The sequence below is a fragment of the Synchiropus splendidus genome, chromosome 9 (assembly GCF_027744825.2).
Source record: "Synchiropus splendidus isolate RoL2022-P1 chromosome 9, RoL_Sspl_1.0, whole genome shotgun sequence".
Taxonomy (NCBI): Eukaryota; Metazoa; Chordata; class Actinopteri; order Syngnathiformes; family Callionymidae; genus Synchiropus; species Synchiropus splendidus.
Window position 1 is genome coordinate 20224450 of NC_071342.1, and position 27113 is coordinate 20251562.

The window sequence follows — 27113 nt, forward strand, 5'->3', positions numbered from 1 at the left end:
CATCACACACACACACACACACTTCGTCCGCATACCACAGTTGACTGGTTCTGCTGCCGACTCAGGTTGTTCTCTTCTTTCCCCTCAGAAAACATGGCAGTTGCACATTTTCCATTTCCATGCGACTATGTGTTTGTCAGGTACTGAGTTTTTAATTCCATGACCTGGTGGCCGCTGGCACTTTGGAAAACAGTGACAGTAAAACAGTCGGAGAGGTGAAGAAGTCGAGGCAAAAATCAAGATTTTTTTTAACGTTAAATGACGAACATGGCGTTTCTGCTGTCCGCCTCATAAGATCAAGCAAGGACGGTCATAAAATACCGTCTCCCTACTCGTGGACCTCACTGGTGGTCTTCTTCACCTGTGACATTCTCCCTGTCACATTTTTTGTGCCCAAACTTTCCACAGTTTTCATCTGGCGATGTGAACCCTCGTGGTGAGACTGTGAAACGTGCGTTAAAGTTCCGGGCTCATAAATCGGAGCCACTTTTCCTCCTCGACCCTGGAGCACCGTTGATGGATGCAGCCGCTGATTCAAACCACTTAAGAGCGATGACCTTGGATCAGGTCACCATTCTCCATCCTCAATAATTCACTGGAGACACAGTGGCTTCTCCACCGACCAAGAAAAACCCTGCCCGAGACCCGGCAGAACGTCGGCGTGATCAATTTTGCATGGCTCCTTCAGGAGCCTCTTAATAGGAGCTGTTGCGGGAGCGCAGCGGCAGATTGAGGACATAGAACTGGAGGTTATTTCCCCTTGTGGAGATGGGAAGAAATTAAAGGGATTAGTCATGTGACGATTAGCCCACTTTTAGAGGAGGTATCTCACCCAGAGGACCGACGTCGGAGCATCACACAGACAGATGCTGTTCCTTCGCTGTCGTGTTTAAATAATTCCCTTTTATTTCAATGGACTTCGGGTCCAAGAGCCCATTGGTTCCCTCTTTAAACTTCCAACTGTCCTTCAGGGGTATGAGCTACCTTTCCTCCGTAGGAGTGGCGGTATGATCCCGTGCAGTTGGAGGGGGATTTGTAGCAGTTGAGGGGGAAGGGTTCGCCTGATGTTGTGTTCATGGACGGGACTTCACCGGACTGGTTTGCACCTCACTTTAAAGGTGGCCTGAGGATGCTCCACATATGAAGGTAAAGATGCTGACCCTGGGTTCAACTCATCCCTCTTTCCTCTGTCCTCTTTAGGCTACGCCTTCCTGCTGTTCCAGGAGGAGACCTCGGTCCAGGCCCTCATCGACGCCTGCATCGAAGAGGACAACAAGCTCTACTTGTGTGTGTCCAGTCCTACCATCAAAGACAAACCGGTGAGACCTTTCAGGACGCAAACTCAGAAGGAATCACTCCTTGTAATCTGCGTTGACTGAGAAGTGCATCCCTCTTCTGCTTCTCCCAACGGTTCTCAGGTTCAAATCCGTCCCTGGAATCTAAGCGATAGTGATTTTGTCATGGATGGCTCCCAGCCGCTGGACCCGCGCAAGACCATCTTCGTGGGAGGCGTACCCAGACCCCTGCGTGCAGGTGGGTCGCCCATCTTCCGCCCCACTGGCCGGACGCCTGGCGTGTCGGAAGCAAATGCAAATGCAAATGCAAATCCCGGACTCTGGTTTCCGGGAGGCGTGCCAAGTGGTCCTCATGTCAAGTATTTGTGTCGTAATGAAAAGCCCCTGTCGTGCTGCTAATTATACCAGCTAAGCTGCTTTTGCAATGATTGGAGGAGGACTTTGGCAACAGATGTCTCTGCATTCGACTTTGAGTCAGTGTGGATTTGACTCACAATTTCTGCAGCAATTCGTGAACCTTTGTATTTTCTGCCTCGCTGCGTTGAAGACCATATTTTTATCGCAGACAAGTTGGTCCGACTGCAAATGTGGGCCCTATCTGTGGGCAACCATTCCATTCCCTGTTCCCCGTAGAAGCTAACTTGCCCTTTTTTAAGCTAACCCCTAGCTCTTGAGCTGTGGAGAGCCTTTTTAGCGATAGCGAAGGAAGGACTTGAAGATTGACATTCAAAGAAATGAAAGAAATGGCGCAGCAGAAATGAAGGGTCACTGTCCACTGGGGGCGTTTCGTTCCTTCCTTTTTGTCAGAGTCGGTAGCGAGTTTTGGCGTGAGGAGCTTTTGAGGCTTCATGAAACAATCTCCTCCTTTTCAGAGGCCACTACGTGGCAGTCACTGCTCAAAATTCATTCAGTTTTAACAGCCATTTAAATGAGACTTCACCTCATTTTTAAACCAAGAGCGCCACCTACTGAGCTCTGAAAAAAAGGACACTGTTTCGTGAAGCCTCATAAGCCAATCAGTAGCACGAAGCTATTTCAAATTCTGTTGCTTCTGCGGCACATAGGTTGGTGGATGGATGAGATGCACCAGTCAGTCATGATGAAGTGTTGTGTTTTGAAGTGTTTTGTGTTGCAGTTGTGAGTCACACTTGTCTCTCTCCCTGCCAAATGATTCCGTCTCCTTGTGTTGCAGTGGAGCTGGCGATGATCATGGACCGGCTGTACGGGGGTGTTTGCTACGCCGGCATCGACACTGATCCGGAGCTGAAATATCCCAAGGGCGCCGGGCGAGTTGCCTTCTCCAACCAGCAGAGCTACATCGCCGCCATCAGCGCACGCTTTGTACAGCTGCAGCACAACGACATTGACAAAAGGGTGAGCGAGTCCGTGCCTTTCTTTTCTTACAATCTGACGACGAGTGCCGCAGAGATGCCGGAAGTGCCCCGCGACTCATCATGGTGGGTGCAACGTCCCGGCGCTCGCTCTGGATAATGGAGGGCTGTGTAATGGCTGTGCTGCTGGCGTCGCCACAGATGTTTCAGCGGCAGACACGCGAGGCGGGTTAATTATAGGCGCTCCTATACGTGCGTGTCCAGCCGTGCCGCGCCGCCGCCGAATGCTTATTTTGGCTACACACTCAATTGCAGTGGGATGAGTCGCTCCAGAAAAAGGTGGTTGTTAGCGGATGCTCCGTCCAGCTCAGGTCACAAACAATGTTTTGGCTAAGGTACGAGGCTGATCCAGAGAAAAGGTGCTGCTGTCGTATCTGCCTGGGAAATCAGTTTACAGCAAGCGATAAATGCAGAGTTGTGAGGACCAACGTGACCAGTTTTCAAACACTAACACACTAACACCACAGTTTCTTTGACTGTGTTCCACGTCGGTAAATCACGGGGCACGTGAGGTGCTATCACTCTCAACAGCAAGCTCGGTTACGGTGACTTCCCATGACGCTCTGCAGCCCAGTCAACCAGTCACAGTCGTTGATCTCTATTATCTCTATATTATTATCTTCATGCTGCTTAGATGGCGCCTTGTCACATCAGACCAATGAAGTTACAGGTGTTTTATTGACATTTAAGTGGCCATTTTTGTTTTTGTTATTATTTATTATTATTATTTTAAATATTATTTGATTATTTTAATGTTGTATATATATATATATATATATATATATATATATATATATATATATATATATATATATATAAATAAACAAATAAAATAAACAAAACATACTTTATATATAATATATATATAATATATAATATATTATTTATTATTATAGTGTAACTTTATGTAAAAAGTATTTTAAAAACATATTTTTAAAATATTTTAAAAACTCTCTCTCTCTCTCTCTCTCTCATATATATATATATATATATATATATATATATATATATATTTTTTTTTTTTTTTTAATATGTGGGTTTTTTGGCTCTCTGTCAGAAAGGTTCCCGACTCCTGCTCTAAACATTTTCCACTGTTACTTTCCTGCTTACTTCCTCTCCCCCAGACACGTGCACAAATAACACATGTGTAAATCATATGACAAACACAACTGGAAGGTGCTAAACGCAGGCCGGCAGCAAGCTGCAGCTCCAAGGTCGTCTCAGTCCGGATTGTTCCGAGTGACGCTCCGAGACTTGTTGGAAGTCTGCTAACCTCTGATTTGCGCTGCTAATGACAAGGTTAGCATCTTCTCATGCGGCGTCTCCATGGTGACGGGGCTCTGACGTCTCCTGGCTGTCGGTCAACTTCATTTCAGTCCTGCTTTCGATCTCGCTTTTATTTTTAGCAGGTTTGGATCCGCCGTCACCTGCCGTCAGATTGTTGCTGTTTGTATTGTTGCTCCACACCAGCCAGGTGGCGCTGGCTGAAGCTTCTTCTGCTTCGTCCGTCTCCTCAGGTGGAGGTGAAGCCATACGTGCTGGACGACCAGATGTGTGACGAGTGTCAGGGCGCTCGCTGCGGCGGCAAGTTCGCCCCCTTCTTCTGCGCCAACGTCACCTGCCTGCAGTACTACTGCGAGTTCTGCTGGGCCAGCATCCACTCGCGGGCCGGCCGGGAGTTCCACAAGCCGCTGGTGAAAGAAGGCGGCGATCGCCCGCGACACGTGTCCTTCCGCTGGAGCTGAAACCACCACGCGCCCCCCAAACAAAAAAAACCATGAAGAGAATCTCCTGCCACCCTAGCGCCACCTACAGTCCACCCTGCTACCTTGACGGAAATAAATCCAGGACGGGACTTCGCTCTCACCACTCTGCCCCCCTACCTCCAACCTGCGGGGGAGAGGGGGGTGGAACGCTTCAAATTTGCACTTTCAGCACAAAGATTCACAGAAGGCTTCGTCCGGCTGCTTTCAGTTCCGCTCACGGAGATATTTAAAAAAGTAATATATATTTTGGTTCTGTACCTTTTTAGAACGCTGATGTAGAAGAGGAGCATGCACTTATCGCAAAGCAGTAGCTACGCCGCCCCACAACACTATTACCAAAGGAAGTGCAAGCTAGGTGGCGCCACAACATGTAGCACAGACTGACGCGTAGCGGGCCGCCGGTCCGAACATCACATCCAGATTTTGATAGTAGTTGTACCTCATATGCAGTTTGCTCTGGAGGTTTTTGTTTTCGATAATAATCCAGTGTTGTGTCGATGCTGCCACAGCTTTGCTGCTAACGTCACGACCTGGCGCCACCTTCGGACCCGCGGTTTGGTCAGTGGGTGGATGGGGGGCGGGGTCCCGTCTTGGCTGCATGTTTATTTCAACCAGGTGGCTGCATGCAATACGATACATGTACGATGTTTGCACAGACGGGCGGCAACCGACGCGTCGAAGAAATGACCATAACAACCGTCTAGATAGCTGAAGTACTATTTTTGCAGTGATTGTTGATATAATTGTGCAATTTTTTTCTACCGTACGTAGTTAGGTCTGCCTAGAACTGTGATACGCTTTTACCGTCGTCAACGTCCGACATAGAAGTCCTGTGAAACTTCGTAGATAGTGAACGCACACGTATAAATGTTCTCTTGTACACACACTTGCACCTGTAACCTCCTCTCGACTAACAAAGAAGCGCGGCCACCGTTGTTTACGCTGACGGCCAAATGTCGTAGTTCATCGGGACATAAGCTTGACAGTGACGAATAACAGAGTTTTACTCTTTAGTCTGTGTATTTTGAGGTTTTTATTTAGAAAAGAAACTTCAGGCAAGAAGTATTTTAACTACAAGGTGCATTTCATTTGTACAAATGGAACGACCCACTGCGACGTAGGAGCTGCTCATGTTCACGTAACGTTTTTTGTTTTTTAAACATACAATGCTTGATCAGTTCATTTATAATAATAATCATGAAAGCATTTTTGCTGAATTTCTGTCCACGAAATACACAGACTAACGCTAAAAAAAGTCGTGACGCGACGGGTTTCGGTTTCGTCTAATTTACGTTATTGTTCATCGCCTACCTTTTACCGACATTTACTGGTGTACGGAAATTTAATAATCAAGTAAAAAGGCGTGTTTCTGTGTCAGCGAATTAGAAACTTTCAAATCTCGTAAACACTGTAGTCGGAACTCTGTCGTGTTGGAGTCACGTTTTCAATGTCGGTGTGGACGTCGCGAGCTCAGGCGGAAGAAAAGCTCTCGTGTCCTCGGGTTCACTGAAGCAACCCGAGCTCCGCACACTTCGTACAGGACGGGCGGGAGGTGCTAGCTAAAGTCGCCGATTTTTTTTTTTTTTGTTTTATTTTTTTTCCAGATTTTATTTTGAATTTTTCCTGCAAAGCTTGAAGTTACGAACCTGCTATAGGAAGACAAATAAAAAGTAGATATATATTTTTATTTTAATGAGGTGCAGAGTTCAAACTGGACGAGGAAGCGATGGCTGCTTTGGTCGGGGTGGGGCGGGGGCGGGGGGGAAGTTACACTGGTTTTGTGGACAATCCTACCAGGATTTTTTTTTTTCTCTCAAAAGGGGGCGGAGTCGAGCCCACGCTAGCTTCTGGTTTTAGTCGTAAACTGTTTCTCTACCCACAAAAAAGGAAGTGATTTTGTCTCTCTCCACTCAAACTGGTTTCTCTCTCATCTGTAATGCACTACTCTTTTCACCAGAGTTTTCCACGCACGTTTTTTCTGACTGATCGTTTTCGCAATACCTCAATTTTGAAATCAAGGAGAGACTTTCCTAGTACGGATGATTTTGAAAAAGTCTATATATATATCTATCTATATATTAATTTAATTCAAGAGAAATAATTTAATTTCAGAATTTATTTTTTTTAACAACGAAGGAGCTTTATAACTAATATAATGACATCACGTGACAGAGATTTATTATTTGCGGCGGAGGGTTGAACTTGATGCATTTCCCCTTTCCTTTATTTGCTGTATTTATTATCAGTCGTCGTGAGGTTAAATTTCCCAGCACCCTTTTAAGAAGTTCCCGACCGGATGAGAATCAGCCCCGCGAGGTGCATCAAGAGACTGGTGGCCTTCTTACTCATGCAAGACTTGAATCAGCCCTGTTTTTTTAATAGCTAAAATTCTTTGTCGTAATGTGCAATACTGTTTGTACGTTTGTAGAAAAAAAAGAAAAAAGGAAAAAAAAAAGCCTCAAATCTTTATCGCAGATTTATTTTCATTGCGAAGCATCGTGATTCACAAAAATCATTTTCTACTGTGTATTTACCTGCTAGTACCCTCCAGTAGTGATGTAGCCTTTGTACGGAGAAATTTTCATTATTTTCTAGAGTTTTTTGCTAAAAGAGTTCAACATATTTTTATTTTGTGTGTGTGTGTGCGTGTGTGCGTGTTTTATTTTTTCTTCTGGACGGAAAATTTCATATCTGGTCAATGTCATTAATATTATTTTGTATTTTTACTTAAATTAATTTTAATTATTTTGGAAGAAAAAAATATTTTCCATTTCTTCACCTTTTTTTCATTTTGGAAACAAAAAAAATGTTTGTAATATTGTTACTAAAGTGTCTTGAATTGCTACGCTTGTACGTGTTAATTCGCTGATGTTGCTTACATTAGTGTGAAAATCAACTAGAGGGCAAAACACTCACAATAATAATGAATAATAATGGGGGGGGTGATGTTTGTGTGATTCGTAATGTAAACAAGTGAATGGGCAATAAAATAAAAATGACAGAATGGAACATCCAAGTTGTGATTTTTTTAACTCGCTGTTGCCTGATGAAGTGAGGAAGAAGCGTCCATGGTGTTTGCTGATGAGATAGTGATTCGTAGCAAGAGTGAGGAGGAGGTGGAGGAGGAGCCAAGAGTGCGTGAAAGGGAGCCTTTATGACGGGGAATGTTAACTGAACGCTGGTGGGCCGCAACCAGAATATTTGATCATGTTTTTGAAGGATTATTTACGGTGTTTCCCACATAGCTGAAGAACTGCTTCCTGTCTGGACTACCTCCTCAAAAACTGCCTACAGACTAGCGGCGCACAGCACGCGCAGAGCATACGTTCCATTCGCAGATTCCAGGCGTCAAGACAATGTTTCGTAAAATCAAGTTGAGCCCACCTCAACTTCGGACTCTATAAGGAATAGACATATCGGTGTTATAATATTGTGTGTGTAAGATGTTTGTCCAGGGTGACACTTCAGCGTGTTCAGCTGCTCATTACTACATGAAAGACTGCTTAGAAAAAGCAGTAAAACCAACTCAAGATGGCCACAAACAAATAACAGCCACTGAAAATACTTTACAATACTGTTTTAAAGTATCTGTAACATGAATGAATTATTCCATGTGCATTTCAATATTATTTATATATATATATATATATATATATAGAGAGAGAGAGAGAGAGAGAGAGAGTATTATCTGTACTTCTGCTACACTTCTTGGGGTTTCCAATGAACATTTTGGTGGGAAAACACGCAGCAGGACAGCAGTCCGTTCTACATGCAGTGCATCTAAAGGAAACTTCCTGCTACTACAGGGATGAGGCAGAGGACAGCCACTCCACTCATGTCCCTGGACTTGTGAGTCATCAAGTAAATATGGGGGAGGAAACCGGAGCGCTCAGAGGAAACTAGTGCAGGGACAAATCCCTGGCTGGATTCCAACCAACAACCATGATGCAGCACAGAGCCCGGGGGGCAGAATAGAGTTCAACAGCGCCCTCTACTGGCAGTGAGAATCCAGACAGTGGAACAAAGTTTGCAGAATTTATTCCAATTCCACTTCATTAACAAAAGAAAAAGCAATTACACAAATATGTACACATCTATTATTTATTTTAAAATACTTGCGACTAGTTTGTGGTACCAGTTTGAGCTTCAGTCCCGGGAGGGTCACTTCCTGTCATCGGGAGTGTCAGAAAAACTGCAGGCTTCAAAAGGTTTGTCCATCTGAGGAGGAGGAGGAGAAGGAGGGGAGGAGGGGAGGAGGGGGAGGAGGGAGCGCAGGTCCACGCAGGAAACTGGAGGATGAAACTAAGGAAATCGTGTCGTGGCACTGCAACAGTATAGCGCCCTCTGGAGGCCAGTAGCGGTGACTGACGCAGCGTGGTTTCCCTTTCTCTCAGAAAATAATGCGTTTGCAGGAGGGGGCAGATCCATAACACTGTTGTCTGGCACGTGATCAGGGTTGCATTATCATCATCATCATCATCATCATCATCATCACCTGGACTGCACTGAGCCACAAATCTCAAGGTGAACAGAAACGCTCTTCTTGGCTCGACTTATTGCTTTGGGGCATGATGATCAATGGGAGGTCAGCGTGGTAAAAAACAAAACAAAGGAGCTCTGACCAGGTCCAGCTTGGTCAGTGATGCGGAGGGAGGGGAGGGAGCGAGGGCCACGCGGTGCTATTGCAGGGAGTGCATGAAGCTGTCCAGGTTGTACTCGGTGTCGTACTGCTGCTGGTCCCAGAGCTCCCCGAGGCCGTCCAGCACCGACTTCATGGACGACTTGCCGGACGTGGACGGAGACTGTTCGCTCCTCTCGCTCTTCTCCTCCTGTCACACGGGAGCAGACGTGAGCGCGGCACAACGCTGAGGACCAACGGAGGTGTGGGAGCTCTGACCTTGTCCAGGGTGAAGAGGTTGAGCAGCTGGTCCGTCCCCATGCTCTGCAGGCTGGCGTTCTCCTGGCTGATGATGGTGTTGGCGATGCTCATCTTGAACTTCTGCAGGCCCATGATCTTCTCCTCCAGGGTTCCACGCGTGATCAGCCGGTACACGTTCACCACGCGTTTCTGCGCGCACACACACACACAACCAACAAGGCGTGTCACAACGACCATGACACACAAGCGGACCCAGTTTATTTGAACTGTCCAGCTGGAGAATTGCAGTCTGCTTGGTGATGTTCTCCCAAATCAGCTCAACCTTCAAGGACTTGCTTGCAACTCATTCAAAACAAGCCGATTCATCTAGACGTGCAGCGCCAAGTCACCTGTCCGATCCTGTGGGCTCGGTCCATGGCCTGCAGGTCCCTCATGGGGTTCCAGTCGTGCTCCACGAACACCACCGTGTCCGCTCCAGTCAGGTTCAGCCCCAGGCCGCCGACGTGAGTGGTCAGCAGCAGCACGTCGATGGACGGGTCGTTGTTGAACCTGCGGCGAGACACAGACGTGTCACGCTTCTCCAGATGCAGGTCTGCACGCTCGTGTTTGGTCACCTGGACACGATGGAGTGGCGCAGGCCGGCCTGCACGCTGCCGTCCAGACGCAGATAGGTGACGTTGGGCAGCTTGGGCTTCAGAAGGTCGTGCTCCACAATATCCAGCATGCTCTTCAGCTGGCAGAAGATCAGCACGCGGTGCTGCGCCACCACCGCCTCCGTCCCTCCTTCGGAGCCGGCGCCACCCCCGAGACCACAGTCCAGGAGCAGCTGGGGGAGATGGTGAGTCAGAGGGATGGAAGAGCTAAGCCAGGCAGCAAAGCAAGGCGAGGGAGCGCGGCACACACCTGCTTGAGAGCGGAGAGCTTCGGCGCGTGCTGAATGTCCCGCAGGTTGGAGCTCTGACCCGCCAGCTGCTCAGTGATGCGTCTGTATTCGGGATGCTGAGGGGTCAGCACCAGGCTCGGGTGGTTGCACAGCTTCCTCAGATACTGCAGCGCCTGGATCAGAGAAAACACAGATGTTTCACCACTGTTGCAGCCTCAACAAACAAGAGCCGGCTCACCTGGAAAACGTGTCCGGTCGCCTTCAGTTTGGGCTTCTCTTCCTCAGTGGAGGCGTGAGAGATGCTGTCCTCCAGGCTGGCCTTCGCCCGGGACTTGGCAAAGTCCTCATACAGCTGAACCTGAGCACCAGAAGGTCACGTTCAGCGTCACATCAAGAGTAGTTTTGCAGTGACATCTGTGCTCTTGATGTGTGACGTGCTGTCTGTTTGGCACCTGTAGAGGACTGAGGTTGCAGTAGTAGTCCTGGATGATCTTAGGAGGAAGGTCCTGCAGAACGTCCTCCTTCATCCTCCTCAGGAGGAAGGGCAGCACCTGACGATGGAGCGCCTCCATGGCCAGAACGCCTGGCGGAGAAACAGCAGTCAACACTGATCCACAGAACTCAGGGGAGATCCAGCCGTACCTGCTTCCTGTTCCCGTGAGGAGCTTTTGGCGTCTCTGCTCGCCAGGATGGGCTTCCCGTAACGGGCAGCGAACTGGCGCTCGGTTCCCAGAAACCCCGGCATGAGGAAGTCAAAGAGCGACCACAGCTCCAGGACGTTGTTCTAAGAATACGCACAGCAGGTCACAAAAGAGGTTCCACAGAAGTGTAAACTCGGATCTCACCTGAATCGGCGTTCCGGACAGGATGACTCGGAAGTTGGCAGCCAGCTGCTTGATGGCTTTGGAGAGTTTGGTCTTCCCGTTTTTGATGATGTGGCCCTCATCCAGGATGCAGTAGTTGAACTTAATATTCCTGCTCAAGTCAATAGAACCACCATCAGCACCGCAGGCGTCGCCCTGGCACACTGGGACTGCGGCACAAACCCACTTGAAAAAGTCGATGTCGTTCCTCACGACGTCATAGGAGGCCACGATCAGATTGTGTTTCTTCACCTGGTGCTGCAACCTGCCGACCCAAAACTCATTATGTGTCCCTTGAAATGATAAAGCCGGCATCTCACCTCATCCTCTCGGTGGGCGGGCCAGTGTAGTGGAGTGGGTTGAGGTACTCTCTGGAGCAGAACTTGCCCACCTCGTCCACCCAGTGGCCGGTCAGCGTGGGCGGACAGACCACCAGAGAGGGCAGGGGGCTGCAGTCCGCCGCCTTCGTCCTGGCGTACTCCTGTGCCCTGAACCATCAGACGGCCCAGTTAGTGTTTGGGACACATTAGACACACACGTTAGAGGTTTGGTACCGGAGGTAGTGATCCCCTGCCAGGATGCAGATGGACTGCAGCGTCTTGCCGAGACCCATGTCGTCGCACAGGATGCCGTGCAGCTTGTACTTGTTCAGGAAGGAGAGCCAGTTCACTCCATCCTAGAAGAGGAGAGGATGAGGTTTTAAGGAATCAGAAGCAAAGTTTATCTCCCGCTCAAACTTATGTCAGGATCCAGATAGAGTGATGTCTCGAGCTTTATAGGACAGTCAGTAGGATTAAGAGATGAGGAAGCAGAGGTAGAGGAGTCACAGATGAATCTACTGATGCTCTTCACATCACAAGACTCACTGACCTGCTGGTACTTCCTCAGCTCTGCTTTAATGGGAACCGGAATGTTATAGTTCTCCAACTTTCTTCCATCCAGCAGCTGCTCCAGGAAGTGGCGCTCTCTGGCCTTCTGCTGGATGAGGTCGGCGGACATGGCAGGGGGGTCCGGTATACCCGCCTGTGAAGTGCCAACCATTTTGTTTGAAACACGGACGAGGATGTCAGAAATGAATTTAAAGCCAGTACCTCGAGCGGCAGCAGGCGGATAAGAGTGGCGAAACACTGCGTGGCCATGAAGCGGATGCTGTCGCTGGGGTCGCTCATCCGACCCAACACTGGCACCACGAGCAGCACGATGTAGGGGACGATGCCCACTTCCAGCTGCTCCATCACACCTGACAAGCGCTGGTCAAGGAACCTTGCAGAATTAACCTTATGCAACCTGAAATGCCTCTTTATTTAGCTGTTGTTTACATGACATTTCATTATATTTTACAACTGAATTATTGTTAAACAGCACCAACAAGGGGCAGGTGACCAAAAGAGCGAAGACCTCCTTAATTCCAGTTACATATAGAAAGAACTATGCTGCCAAGTAGGGAGGGGCAACATGGACAGAAAAGTTATTGTGATAAATGTTAATGTAATTTCAGCGATACGTGTAGTTACATACATTTTCATTCTATTCCATGTGTTGGTTACACTACAGTCTCTCTTGAAACCGTTTTATGATGAAACTTATTAGTGGAGTTTGTCTCCAACATCAGTGTTTAAATATAATAGGTAAAGTGTAGAGATGAGAAATTCAATGTTTCAGGTCTCTGATAGAAGCCGCTGGTGTCCGACAGACTGCTCTGCCAGCTTTAGTTAGGGGTTAAATGAAGCCGTCTGTCTGCTGTATCTCATGTCTCTGAACAGTTGATTTGAACTATGGAGCAGTCTGGACACATCCTAGATGCTACTGAAGAAATATTCGAAATCATGTGAAGAAATGATCATTTAGTCATATTCCATTCTTGAAACCATTATACAAACTGTCAGTTTTCCTTTGTCTTGCACAATTCTCTCTCCTAAAATGGTTGTTTTTCATTGCCTTACTGAAGACTTCACTAATACTTTGACCACTGTAGAATTTGTTGATTGTCCCTTCGGGTGCTTCGGGTGAGCCGTGTGTTTATCGAATTTATCGTGAGATGCAGAATTGTCATCATGGAGATCGTGTTTGGCGGTATATCGTGTACGATAAGTTATCGCCCATCCCTACTGCCAAGCTATCATGACTGTCAAGCAACAGTTTGAAGGGTTAAATCCACTCCAGCAACTGAGGCAACATTGAAGGATACAAGCCAAAGCCTCAATGGCGCCCTCTTGCTTCGTACAGTCGTCAATGGCAGCCAGCCAGGGTAGAACGCACTCCAGGAAGTTGCTCATGGTCTCCAGAGTGGCGATCTTGCTGAGCACGCCAACGCAGCGTGCCGCCATGTGACGCACCGCTGTGTACGGATGCTGCAGGCAGGTGAAGAGGTGCGGGAGGTGCTGCAGCAGCTGAGAAAAACAAAAACAGGAGACTAAATGTCAAACATCAAGCAGAGTTTCCTTCTCAGAATTACACAGCACTGCATGGCAGTCATTTGAAACTTTGAACTGAACACTGCAAGACCAATACAACTGCGCAGAATGTTACCAAAGGTTTGAGTTCACGATCCATGGCTCCAGCCATGATCTCCAGCACTTGTAGTGAGTTCACCAGTTCCTGAGCTGCGGTGTCTCCCCTCTCTAATTGGACCTGTCGATCTGCAGCACAAGACGGGAAACACATCACAAGAGCTACAAAAACAATCATCAACCCAAATTGATGGTTAAAACAGGAACATACCCATAATTAGATTTTCATTCACCACAGTCCTCAATGGTCCGACCGTGTTCTCCCAAAGATACGGCAGAGACTTTGTGAGGTCAGCACCAAAGTGTCGCGCTATCGTGGTCAAGGAAAACTCAGCTCCTCTCCTCTGGATCAGAAACGGCTTCTTGGTCTGGAAGAAACCACGAGGATGAGTTCACCTTCAAAGCACCAACACACTGTCATCCAAATCCCAGCAGAACCTCGTCGTTGTCTGTGCTGATGGTGCTGCCAGGAGGAAGCTCAGTGGAAGGGGCTTTGGGGGCTCTCGGGACCGGGCCTCTCTTGCTTGTAATAGCAAAGGCAGCCTTTTGGTGGCGGTAGAGGGTGATGATGCCTCGATTCTGGTTGACCATGTGATGAGTGTCTTTTTCCACACTGCTACCTAATGGAGCGAGAAACGAACAGACTGTGAGCAGAGCACGGCTCCTGGAATTACCTTACCCGACACTAATGGCCTTTAAAGGTGCAACACAAATCTGCATGAAACAACACTCACCTCTCACGGGGTCTTGTGTTGGAGGAACTGGGCAAACAGAAGAGGGAGTGACAGACGAGTCCACGCACGCAGAGGCACAAAGATTCTTGATAATCTTGGAGTTAGGACACGGCGTTCGCGGAGCACACTGCTGGAGCAGCTTTGCGATAAAAGAGGCGGCGTAGCCCTGAATCAGGGTGTTCTCCTCGCGCTTCAGGGTCTCCATCAGAGGCCTGATCAGAGGGTTGAGCTTGTCAGGAAGCACCTGCAGGTTGATGATGGCACAGGCTGCGAACATGTGGACGCGGAGCTGCAGCTGTTGCCATTCCGCACTGGTCTCCGTCACCGTGGACTGAGCTTGCTGCCTCTTGCTCTCCAGTGCTTGAAACTGTTTGGTCTTTACATTCAGCCCGGCCGTGGTTTCGGTGAAGACGGTGGTCACCTAGCACGATTAAAGAAGGAAGAGTAGCCATATGAAACATCACTTCAGACACCAATGTTTCAGATTATATAGGGGAGAATCGTGGCGAGAGCAGGAAAGTCTGTCATCATTTTACTATAACTATATTGTTATGGAACAGCGAGTGATGCGACAAAATATAGCAACAAGTGACTACGCTTACATAATGAGATGTGATAAAGTTTTATATCAACTCTGTCCATCATCTTACAGACCAGATTAGTTCGGATGTCAGATGATTGTCTCACCAGTTCACTGGCTTGGTCGATGGTGAAGACGCTGCAGTTGAGGCGATCTCGAAGGTCGATGTTGGCGTCTGCTAGCAAGGCGATGAGATGTTTGCACTCATTCTGCATACGTGTGAAAGGAATGGCGATCTCGTCATAGTACAGCTGCTCGGACAGAATAGCCAGTAGACGTGGCTCGACCATGGATGAGACCATCTGACAGTCCTGATAGAAGAAGATGGGAACTACACTGTAAAGTGAAACTCAACTGGCAAGTGGACTTTTCTAGTCACCTTCTGGAGAGCAGCCCACTCGCAAAGCACCAAGGCCACAGCAATGCGCTGCAGAGCTGACTTCGAGTTGAGGTGAAAGAGCAGCAGGTGTCCCAGAGATTCAGCCGGCCTCAACTCCTGAGTCGCTGCATTGAGTTGAGGGTCGCAAATACAGCGACACAGAGCCCCGAGCAACCTGCAGAGATGCATTCACGTCGTCGTTCAAAGGGGCAGTGTGCTGCTGGTAAACCCTCACATGGAAACCTACTTAGCAGCCATGAGTCGAGCACGAACCACCACATAGTCCCTTGTTATTGGGTCATCCGTCACAGTTTCTGCCCCTGCTATATACTCCTGGACCGTTTCCTTCACCTGGATGGAGCCCTGACGTGCCTTTGCTGACACCTTATCCTGTCAAAAGACAGCCAGCCAAGTTGAGGTTTCATGAGTCAGATCCAATTTAATTTATCCACATGACTCCAACAGATGTCCATTCTTGACATAACCACTCTCCAGGGATGCAAGTGAAAACAGCACATGGTGCATTACTAAAGAATACAGAGCAGCCAGAGGTCAGATGAAGTCACATGTTCTACCTTGAAGCGTGTCTTCACTTCCAGCAGCATGTTGAGGTCGATGGGAATGTGTGACGCCTGCATCATGAGACAGAGCCAGGCGCCCATCCACGGACAGCTGGCTGCTACAACGAACTGTTGCGGCGCCTGAGACAACAGCTCCATCCACACCTGTAAGTCAAGAGAAGATGACGATGAACCTGAGCTACAAAGTGAGATCATGACAAAGCACAAACCTTTTGGATGAGTTCAAGTATTTCCTCATTACTTTCAAGTATGCAGGATTGGAAGATGTGCCTCAGCATGTCTTGCAGGATCGGGTTGATCCACTGCGCACACTTCTGTTGAACATTACGCCACATTAGTCATGACTGAAGAACCCTGTAGCAAACATCGGCGCTCTGCAGTTTACCTGGTCGGCTTTAGACAGCAAGGTGAACAGAGTTTCCAGTGCTGCTCGCCTCACTGAAGAAATGGTGTGTCTCAAGAAGGGCCACACACGAGGAACCAGGACTGTCAGAGACTCCTGCATGCTAGAAGAGGACACACATGTTCCATCAAGCAACAGACGCCCAACTTGATTCAAACTTTTAAGATTTGTGTCGCTGTGACACTTAAATCATGTCTTGATTCAATACACCGAAAAGTATCGACTCATTTGCCATGGTATCGATCCCTTGGTGCGAGCCATAGTACCACGCGTAGAATGCACATAGCAGCAGCCAGGCCTTCATGACCAATTCCGGCGGGTTAGCCAAGTTCCTGTTCATGACTTAGATCACTCTATTAAACTGACTACGGATGTTGGTCTGGCCAGCGTCCAGCATCACTGTTGGTTGTTCTATTATTAGCTGTGTTTAGCTTGTTGCCCAAGGCTTGGTTGTTTTGTTACTGTCCATTAGCCACGGCTAACAGCTTTTATAACACAGATCTAGTACAGTCGCCATGGCATCCAGAAGACCTGAATGGATCTCAGTGAAACGTGTGTTGACAGACTCTAAAAAGAAAGTACTTGGCAAGAAGAAAGATGAGCTCATGACCAGCAATTTATGAAGCCAAAACCTGCTTTAACGGACAGAATAACCAGCTTTTAATAAGAGCAATGGAGAGAAAGGCTTTGTAGATGCACTCGCTCTTGTAACTTCAGTGTTCAACATCATTTGATTTGTCGGTCTTTCTCAGAATTCCCTCCATGCCACCGACCTGTCGGCTCTTTCCAGACGTGCAGCCTGTGGTTTTGCTTTACAACGTCCAGTTTCAGCCATATTGTTTTGTGGTTAAAGACTTTCTGAAAATGCACTTTTGGGCTATATTTGGCTGGAATTTTTGGGGACCAAATTTTCATTGCATCCCTAGTGACAACCCCAGAGGGCAGCAGACATTCATCATGTCCTGATACCAACCTGCACTGCTGGACTTGTGGATAAGTGAGAAGAGACGACAACAGTGTCATGATGCTGTTTGTGGAAGCGGTGAGGTCGTCCAGATCCAAAAGAGCATCCCACAGTGTGTTCACAATGAAAGGGACCTGAAACAATAACCTCAGGTTAAACAGGACACGGTCAAAGAAGTGCGCCAAAATTAACCAACCTTATTGGGTAGAAGCTTCACTAGCCCATCCACCACTGGGATGAGAGCTGCAGCAGCTACAGCTCGAACGTCATCGTCAAGGTCCTGCAGGCCCGTCGTTATTGCTGGGAGCAGCCTCGGTAATAATACGGAGATCAAGTCCTTGAGAGGAATATTGCAGACACAAAGATCACCAGAAATGTTCAGTGGCATTTGCAGGTCACAGTTGAGTGCTTATTTAACATTTTCAAGAACATTGTGCACAAATCTTAAGAAGCTTTGTCCTCCTACGATCATGAGCAAGTACCTGACGGACTGCCAGCGCATACTTGATTCCGAGCAAGCCTCCGTGTCGGACCTCCCACTGGTCTTCTTGTAGCAGCTTCAGCAAAACATCTACAGTCATGGACACGCCGCTTTCATTCATGTAGCGAAGCGCAACACCGAGTGTCTGAGCACACGTTTCCCTGACTGGCGCAACCACCTGATGAGGGTGGGAGAAGACAAAATCATAGTCAAAGAGTGATGTTGACCTCACACCTGTACATCCCACCCATATGCAAGTCCACTAAGCACCAAGCAAAATGAAATCACACTCAGGCTTTAAGCTTCAATTCCCCATAACCAAGGGAAAAATTCACCAAAACAAACTCCCTTGTAGTGATCCTGTATCTGCTCAGTGATCTGTGGCAGCTGAGGTCTGTGAGTCAGACCAGACCACTTGCTTCATATTAGTGATGAGTAGATGAGGCGACATTGTCACAGGTGAATAAAATGATTTTCTACCACAAACCTCATCAGACACAAAGTCTCCAAATCTGTCCAGGGCGAAGACACAGAGCAGCCGGATGATCAGGTCTTCTATCCACTCCTGGTGCTGCCGCTGCATCTTTAGACAACACAAAGAACCTTAACACCATGATAAACTGAAGGCCACCAGAAGGTAATGTAATAACAGTTACCTGTTCTGCAGTGCTGCCCACCAATTTACCCCCACTGGATCCATGTGACTTGAGGATTTCTCTCAGACCAGTGCCTGCACCGTGTCGGATCTGTACACAAACATGACAACAGCCCACAACTCATAATTCCAAAATTAAGAAACTCGACATTCACTGGTTGATAACTGGCTATTAGCGGTTCAAGTTTGAAGACACATCACACCTCCCAAGAAGGATTAAAAAGGTCATTGCAGAGCTCCTCACAGAAACTCTCCAGGGGCCACTCTGGAGTCTGGTGATGGAACAGAGACGTCAGGATGTTGCCTTTTGGCAAAATGTCAATGACTAATAAACAGAAGGTTTGTTTCCACTTACTTCCTCGAAGACACTGGTGTCATCTGGAACTTTGTTCACCAAGACTTTACGCTCAGTCGCTGGCTGATCGATAACAACATTGGTGACCTTTCTTCGCTTCTCTTCAGGTTCACCATCGAAGCTGTCGTTGCTGCAAGCAAACAATGGGACATTTATGTTTCGAATAATACATGAGATCATTTCAAACTAATCACCTCTTTTCATTCGGATCCATGTCTCTGGATCGTTGTTTTGCGACTAACTTGGCCATCCTCTTAGCCTTGTTCTTCTGACGACTGCTCATGCCTGGCCGGAATTCTGAGTCGATCAACTCTGCAGCTTGCATCTGATAGAGATGAATGAAAAATAAATCAAAAATTGCACCGCCACATGTCTGTGACAATGGGTTAGGGGGGTTTATTAAGATACATGGAGAAAAGAAACAATTCTGGACCAAGAATGGAAGTGAAGAAGAGACAACCAGTGATGCTCATGGATGGTGTAAGCTACAGGTATAAGGCGTCATATGACTGTGGAGGATGAGCAAGTTAGGTCAGGGGAGAGGCTAGCAGTAGCGACATCAGCAGTATCTATATTGTTTTTGTAAGTTTGCAAATGATTTGTGTATAATAAAAGCTGCACCAACAAAAAGGTGATAATATTTTGAAAGCATCACGATGACTCAGTCACCCTCTTCTCGTCAGTGTCTAACCACTTAAATCAATAAGACGGTTATGATACCAGAAAATGAATATTAGAATCAGGAAGTTTCATGAATCGTTTAAGCCCGGCGTAAACACCAGCATGATGTGTCACCACAGGCATGCGGGGTGAAAACAAGGAAGTGCTTGAGACCAATAAATAACTTCCATCACACGCTGCGAAACTGTCGCTATAAACAAGTCAGTTATTACTTACAAGCCAACTAATGTTCATGCGAGTTCACAGTTGATAATGGCAGATCAAGTCATAACAAATGTTGTTAAGTTGTTGCTGAAACTTTTACTGCCACAGGGCTGCAACAGGGGCAGGACAGGATGACGGCATGATCACAGCTCCACGGCAACAACCTCTTATTATCAACCACCAGCCAGGCTCAACTGGACTCACTCAGCAACACTCACTGAGGCGAGAGTGACGTACTTCGGTCATGCAGATAATGGTCCATCTCTGCCATCTAAAACGTTGGTTTTGGTCCTTCAAATACCATAAATAAAATGTGCGTCTAAATCCTTCACATGTTGAAGAGTTGCTCGCTTCATAAACACGTCGATCTTAACAGGATGAAAAAGCATTCCTTACTGCACAGTGCAAGTCAAAAGACTACCAGGAACTGGATGATGAAAATAGTGTGGGAAGGAAGAAGTCTTCTTTCTGGAATTTTTGAATTTAACAAACGCCCCGACAACCTGATAATTTTAAAGGAATAATTCTGATTTATGGATATAAGGTTCTGGTAAAATAATGACGTCTCATTTCAGAGCGAAACATAAAAATGTCAAATGCAGACGAATAAGTGTGTTGCCGCTGTCCTGTCCTACTTTAGAGGAAGAAAAGAGAAAGCAAGGGGAAATGTTTCAGGGCAGCTGTCAGGTGAGGAGTTGAGATGGCTGATAAGGATGAGATCAACAAGCAGGACAAAGATGATTCTAATAAAACCTAAGCAGGAAGCTCACATACAGTAAAACCAGTGAGTATCATGAGTTTTAAATGTGAGTTTGTCAAGGATGGTTGACCTGTGCTGGCGTACTGTTACTGACCGTGTGGTTGCGTGAGCTGTTTCCTACGGGTGCTTTGCTTCCATGGGCTTTCAATCCACTGGGATGGCATGTGTAGTCCAGGTCTTCGTCGTTGAAGAGTTCATTGGTGTCCATGCCGATTGCAGCCCCCATGTCCAAACCCAACTTCTTCTGCAGAAGCTTTCTCTGGCGCGCCAGGCGCTCCTTTGGGTCCATCTCAGCTGCAGAGAAACAACAGACGGAAACAGAGAGGCAGAGGTGAGACTAGATGCAAATCTCTATACAGCATTAATAAAAATACACACAAGAGATTTTTTAAAGTTATGGGAGTCTGGGCATCTATGACAGTGATTCTTAAGGTGGGGTCATGAGTCCCAGGGCTCTTGCAATTATTATGGAATTATTTGAATTATTTTTTACATTAAGTGTATTAGTTGCACTGGTCACTAGTCACATTTTTGGGGGAAATGTTATTTCACAAAATCCAGTGAGAGCAGTGGTATGATGTTTCTCTCTGGATTTCAATGATGGCTTTGAGACCAGCGGCAACCACTGCAAATGAAACCCACACAGATGTAGCTCGGAGCACACTGGCAAAGGCAGCACATCGAGTTAATGTAAATAAAACTCGGGCAATTTCATTTGCGTGCTGTGAAGATTCTAATCATAATGGAGGCATGATGTGCATTCAGAACATCACAAGTATCATCATTAATCAGTCTCAATGCTGGACCCTGTTTTGCAAACTAGTTCTGAAGTGACGTAACATAGCTTCGCCCATTTGAAGCTTATAGACCAGAGCGGCATCCGTGTATACAAAATCTATTTTCTTTTTAAATTTCGTGGTAGAGGCTTATATTTTGGTGCACACTAAAGTTTTTAAATTTCGGTAGCTGTTTTACAGTGCTTTCTAGGCATCATTGCAAGCTATAGGTTTGAATAGTTTTCCCAAACTAGGATGGGTCAAGCCATTGCCAAGTGGATCATGACTTCAGAGCTAGTAAGGTAAGCTTTAAAAATGACCATGGGTGATCAAACATGTGACCAACACAATAATGACTCACTCAGTCAAACTTGTTTTGGGGAGTTTGACTGACTGACTGACTTTTAAATTGATACATCAGAAGTTACCGGTTTTGTCATCTTGCAGCTCAAACTCCACCCCTGCAGACCCCAGCAGAGACGCGCCATGTTTGAGTAGGCGGGAAATGTCAAAGTGGCAGAAACTCAGTCGATCGCACGAAGAATCTGGCGAGAAATCATCTGCAGACTCTGAAAGGAAAACACAGAAAAGGCACTTACAGACACACATCTGACAACATCAGCGCAACAAAATCACAACCCTATGAAGAAACAACAACACTTTATAATCAATATGCCAGGGGTGAGATCAAGCAGAAACATTTTGATAAGGCCCAAACTCAACAGCAAGTAAAATCCACAAAAACCATAATAAAAAAAAATCATACCAATCTAAATATGATAAATCATAAAATGATTCAGTCTAATTCGGATTATTTAAGTCAATTAACAATGTTACGTTCAAGTTTCGTAGCCCAGTATTCAGACTTCTTCACTGTATTTTAACAGCTTGTGTTTCCTCTATAAGAGATACAAATATTTATTTATTGCACATTGTCTTTTTGTACAGTGCCATCTTTTCATGCATTATGTACTAGCAACATTACAACCTTTAAACATCTTTTCATATTTTATATATCTATATATATATATATATATAGATAGAGAGATAGAGATAGAGATAGAGAGAGATAGAGATAGAGAGAGAGATAGATAGAGAGAGAGCGATAGAGAGAGAGAGCGATAGAGCGATAGAGAGAGAGAGCGATAGAGAGAGAGAGCGATAGAGAGAGAGAGAGATAGAGAGCTAGAGAGATAGAGAGATAGAGAGATAGAGAGATAGAGAGATAGATAGATAGATAGATAGATAGATAGATAGATAGATAGATAGATAGATAGATAGATGACCTTTATTCAGTGAAATAGTTCAGAAATGTCAATAAGGAAGAATGAATGTTTTGCAGCTACACCAACCAGTCCACTTCAAAAAGATTTCCTGACTTGACCTAGGTGTCAAACGATGCCAAAATCCAACCATGTAACAGCAGTGGACCCCAAATACCCAACCTCTACACACAGAACACAGAAGCTTGCCAATGCTAAATGGGTGTTATCCAAAAGGGACTGAAGAGGCATCCAGGAAACTAAAGCCTGAGTTGCTCCAATTGGCTTCTCTTGATGTGGATGTAAGACCGGATGGAAGAAAGTCCTCGCATGCTGCATAGAAACGCATTTCAATCACTGGTAAGAGCAAGCTTGTTCATTGGTGCCAGTGAAAACCAGCCCTTTCCAGATGAGCTGAAGAATGAAAGGACAAGTTCAGAACAGCTTGCTCGCACTCATTTGTTGGGGATGAATGCGGTGCAGGTAAGGATTAATGCCCAGTTGACATGCGCAAACTCTGAGGCGCCAGCACAGTTTCCATGAGTGGGTTTACATGGTGAGGAATCCCAGCATCATCACCAAATGTTAACTGAAAGGTTGTGGGATTCCGATGAGAACTAACATGTAATCGAACGTTGCGTTCGACACAAACAGTGTCAGATTTGATCATTTCCAACTCCAAGTAAATGACACCTGAAAGAGTAGAAAACAGCCGAGGTCTACCTTCACCACAACAGACCACGTCCTCATGACTCAGTACTGTACTTCAGCCAGGCTATGGCTCCTTCCCTCACTCATGAGCAAGACTCATCTTGTAATTTTAACATCATTTAAAAAAAAATAATTATATGTCGTATCACCAGCTAGACCAAAGGTCTCTTCTTTCATCTCAAGTAAGCGTTATAAGCGGCACAGAACTTACCATCCTTTGGCTTGGGTGCTGGGTTCCACAGAGGAATATTCTTCACAATGGCCTCAACTGCCTGACCTGCGGCGATGCGTGTGTCCCAATTGGTACTCCGTAGATAACTTAGAACCTAACAGTGAAGATCCAGATAGGCCATTATGAAAATTTCTCATTTAAATATTACAATTTGCTCAGGCTCCACAGACTTGCCAGTGCACAGACATTAGAACAGGTACTACCACATTTGAATACAACATAATTTGTGACTTCACGCACATTAGTGAGGAAAGTGTGGCTCAATGACACCTGAACATATATTTCCTCTGCCGAATCATTTGAATAATTACAGCCACTGGCAATGTAATTATAGCGCAAATGGTGTGACAACTAGTTTATTATTTATTTATTTTCCAAACACTGCTTCAGCTCTGGCTAGTCACATTCATGAAACGCCAAATTCCATGTAACAAACCTTTGAAAGGAGATTGTTGAGTTCATGTGGGTGGAGTTTAACAACTTCCCCGAGCTGCTGGGCAGCAGCCTTTCTGGTCACTGGCGTCGTCCCGGTGTCAAGCAGGATGAATAATCGGTCAAGTCTGAAACAAACACACAGTGGCAACATTAGGTTCTAGTCAACTATTGCAGCATGAGTGACTCTCTCTAACAACAATCCGTGTTGTCAAAATGTAGCATAATATCGGATCATTTGTAATTGAGCGCATTTTATGAAATATATATTCACCATAGGATGTTTGGTTGAGTTTTTCAGCCATACAAGTTTCAATGCATTACGTTATTTTTCTCGAACAGAATTCCTAAGTCTACAAAACTGTGACACTTGATATTTAAATACGATGTTTATTGTACCAGCAGAGGATATGCAAATGTATTCGATCAACAAACAAAGAGGTGAAAAAAAAGTGCTTCATCATTTCACACCATCAGACGGTTGTCTGCTCCATAAACCACTATTTTTTTAAAGCCTAGTGATGAACTCAAAACAGTGATGGTTCAGAATTTGCAAACGTGGATGCTCACGTCAGTCTTGCTGATCGTATTATCATCACTCTCAGATGCAAGCCACATCTGCTTTGTGCTGTATGGACTGGTGGCAATGACACACATCCAGCTCTCTAAACAAGTATACTAACAAGTACATTTTTCAAGTCAGATTGTAGTTATTAGGAAGTTGCTTTATTACATTGTGTTACGTTTGTGCTTAAGGGAAGCGTTACATGTTAGTCCAAGAAATAAGACACTAACTTGCAAGCATAACCAACCAACAGCAGTCGTCTATGACAGTAAATAACAAACAGATTATGCTAGAAGCCATCTATGTTATACTTCGACAGTCAAGTGCAACCTTCAAAGTGATCTTCTTAGGTCATTATCTGTCTGGATTAGAGTAGAAGAGTTACCACAAATAACAAGCAACACTCCAAGCTTCAGCACACGCGCGTCTACTTTGCATTACAAAATAAGACCACTGACACTGGGGTGAATTTTAGCACCCGGTCTTTCAGCTTTTGTCAAATAGTACTATAATTAAAGGGGATATTACGAATAACAATCAGATCAATTCACGCGGTTTGAATTACATTCACTATATACACATTGCTCTAATGGTCTAAATAACTGGGAGTTAGTTTCCTGTAACTAAAATAGTCCACGTGAAAGCCTAGATCTTCATTTAAAACTAACAATGCGGTGTTTCTTTGAAGTTTGAGTGTCGACTAGTGATGTGTACGCGGTGGGTGGCGAGTCGCCACGCCGTGTGTGGAAGCAGGATGGCCGGCTAATGGTTCAGGAAAGTCGGGTGGGGGGGACTCAAAACAAGCTAATACATAACAAGTGTTTCTTTTTTTTGTTCTCAGTTACCTTGAAACTGCCATGTTGACGGAACTTTCACGCCCCACATCCAATAGGCTGTAAGTGAGGCGATAATATTGTCGTTAGCAGAAGGATAAGAGTTGGTGAAGACAAGGCCCGGGCGGTGTGCTTGATACAGCCCGACTCCGTCCGCCGAAGACGGCCGCTTCACAGTCAATTCATCGCTACAAACTTGCTCCGGTTATCTCCTTTGTTCCTTCAGACACGGATAATTGCCCGGTTATCCCTCGGAAGAGGCCGCAGATAAGTATTTCAGCCTGATAAGGTATAAAGAGTTATTTTGCAGCACGTTGAGAGCAACCCAGAAGACTGTTTTTATATGAGCAGCCATCTTGCATTTATTCCTTCCTCCATGGCAGGCGGCAGCTGATTGGCTACGAGCGGAACTTGACGTGCCAATCAGAAACTGTGTTAGAAGAAGAGCCGAATTAAAGGGAGGACATTTTTTTTGTATATATATTTTTGTATATGTTTTTTTCTAGATTAATAGAGTTGGCTTTGAAATCCAATATGGTGCAAAATGGAATTTTACATCGCTAATTTAGAGAAATTAATTCACTCTACTCCAGGGATCCTCTTGGATCACAGGACCATTTTAAACTTTTAAACCTTTGATTGTAAATTAAGAAGGAATATTCTATATCTGAGCAACAAAGGGGATGACACAATGCGGAATTCAACATTTGCATAATAGTTTTCATATTGATTTTAAAAGTGGACTTTAGGAGGCAACAGAAAAAAATCCATGCAAGCACAACAGAAGGGACTTTCCTACTGAAACATGTGCTGCAAACTCATCCAAAACAGTTCAAGCCTGAAGACGTGTTCTAATTTCAAAAATGTAAAAACTGACATTTTAAAATCAATGTAAGTTGTTTAAGAAGCTGATTTGAAACGAGACATTTAGTGAGTGGCTGCAACTTACCAACCGATAAATAGATGTTCGGAGCTATTCAGAACTATTTCAGGGCCAGTCCAGGGGGCCGCTCAAGGAGCAGAGATTTAGGGGTGATAAGCATGAGGGAGTCCCGGTGGACGAGTCAAGAGGAACTATTCATACAATAACACATTTAAATAAACAAGATTTCTTTGCCGTGGGTCACACTGCTTTAGTTGTCTGGTACATGGAAAAGAGCTGACGAGAAATGAGTCAGGCCTTTGTTCATCTTGTCGTGTCGGAAAGCTGAAAAGTAAAGCGAGAACATTTTGTGAAGGTTCACAGCTGCTATGGAAACAGGCCTTGCTCAGAAAAGACTTTTGTCCGTGTTCTGAAGCAGCATGTTGCAGTGGGAGAGAGAGGATGCACACAACCTGCTTACTTGGCTCTTGAAACTTGAATTACTCTGATGAAACTAGAGCCTGAGATGTCACCGAAGCTATCCTGCCGTAACTGTCTTAGAGTTTCCCTTTGTTCATTTTACCAAAGCATTTACAGGTTAGATTTTACAGACCAACTGTGAAAATAGTGCTTGAGAATTTTAACATTGCGTCAGTAAAAATCAGAGCGATTACATCATTGATTTTGTTTCCTCTCCATTTCGCCTTCCAAAAATAATGAAGCAGTGAGAGACAGGCGGAGGAGAGAAGAAAGAAGGCTGTTGCGGCTATAAATGGAATATTTGGCAGCAACGTGTTTGCAACAGTATAACTCACAACTGCTGTTCTACTTTATGATTATTTCTCTCTGCCAGCAGGACATGAAGTTTCTTAAGTCATCGATAACCACAGAGATTCATCCATACATGGTATCGTGTGATCACAAAGTGGGTCCCAGGGGCAACATCCAGAGCAATGTAGGGGAGTAAGAATATATTGATCTGCTCAAGTATCGTGATATATGGTTGCATGATATTGTATTGATATGTTTGCTGAAATATCACAGTTGGCTAATATCAATATTTAATGCAAGATACT

General features: G+C 45.7%; 2 protein-coding genes across 6 annotated transcripts in view; one reads left to right on the forward strand and one right to left on the reverse strand.

Moving 5' to 3' along the window:
- The window catches only part of cpeb3 (cytoplasmic polyadenylation element binding protein 3), a 33714-nt gene extending 26160 nt beyond the window's left edge, over window positions 1-7554 (forward strand). For 2 of the 5 annotated variants that reach the window (XM_053875559.1, XM_053875562.1), the window contains 4 exons: window positions 1201-1319; window positions 1419-1533; window positions 2488-2669; window positions 4204-7554. In XM_053875559.1, coding sequence (XP_053731534.1) covers window positions 1201-1319; window positions 1419-1533; window positions 2488-2669; window positions 4204-4431 — 644 coding nt within the window. In that variant the 3' untranslated portion in view covers window positions 4432-7554. The remainder of the gene's footprint in view (window positions 1-1200; window positions 1320-1418; window positions 1534-2487; window positions 2670-4203) is intronic. The other 3 variants (XM_053875560.1, XM_053875563.1, XM_053875564.1) reach the window with 2 other exon arrangements.
- Window positions 7555-8473: 919 nt separating this feature from the next.
- On the reverse strand, window positions 8474-26353 carry btaf1 (BTAF1 RNA polymerase II, B-TFIID transcription factor-associated). The gene is made up of 39 exons (XM_053875763.1): window positions 26125-26353; window positions 25188-25235; window positions 23782-23905; window positions 23325-23439; window positions 21569-21709; window positions 20459-20658; window positions 18914-19044; window positions 18720-18849; window positions 18568-18636; window positions 18366-18455; window positions 18197-18292; window positions 17711-17887; window positions 17425-17565; window positions 17238-17362; window positions 16247-16367; window positions 16071-16175; window positions 15856-16005; window positions 15528-15670; window positions 15281-15455; window positions 15009-15212; window positions 14322-14742; window positions 14026-14207; window positions 13799-13955; window positions 13607-13716; window positions 13266-13467; window positions 12169-12317; window positions 11948-12100; window positions 11632-11753; window positions 11398-11565; window positions 11265-11342; window positions 11060-11189; window positions 10857-10998; window positions 10667-10797; window positions 10453-10572; window positions 10235-10387; window positions 9946-10157; window positions 9721-9880; window positions 9350-9520; window positions 8474-9281 (listed from the first exon to the last, which is right to left on the reverse strand). The coding sequence occupies exons 2-39, from the start codon at window positions 25199-25201 to the stop codon at window positions 9132-9134; spliced, it is 5562 nt and encodes a 1853-aa protein (XP_053731738.1). The 5' UTR covers window positions 25202-25235; window positions 26125-26353; the 3' UTR covers window positions 8474-9131.
- Window positions 26354-27113: the final 760 nt, after the last annotated feature.

Coding starts and splice junctions, on each gene's coding strand:
- btaf1 (XM_053875763.1), bottom strand. Junction 17,888..18,196: donor GAGACTTTGTGTCTGATGAG/GTTTGTGGTAGA, acceptor CACCCTCATCAG/GTGGTTGCGCCAGTCAGGGA. Junction 14,743..15,008: donor TCGACCAAGCCAGTGAACTG/GTGAGACAATCA, acceptor TAATCGTGCTAG/GTGACCACCGTCTTCACCGA.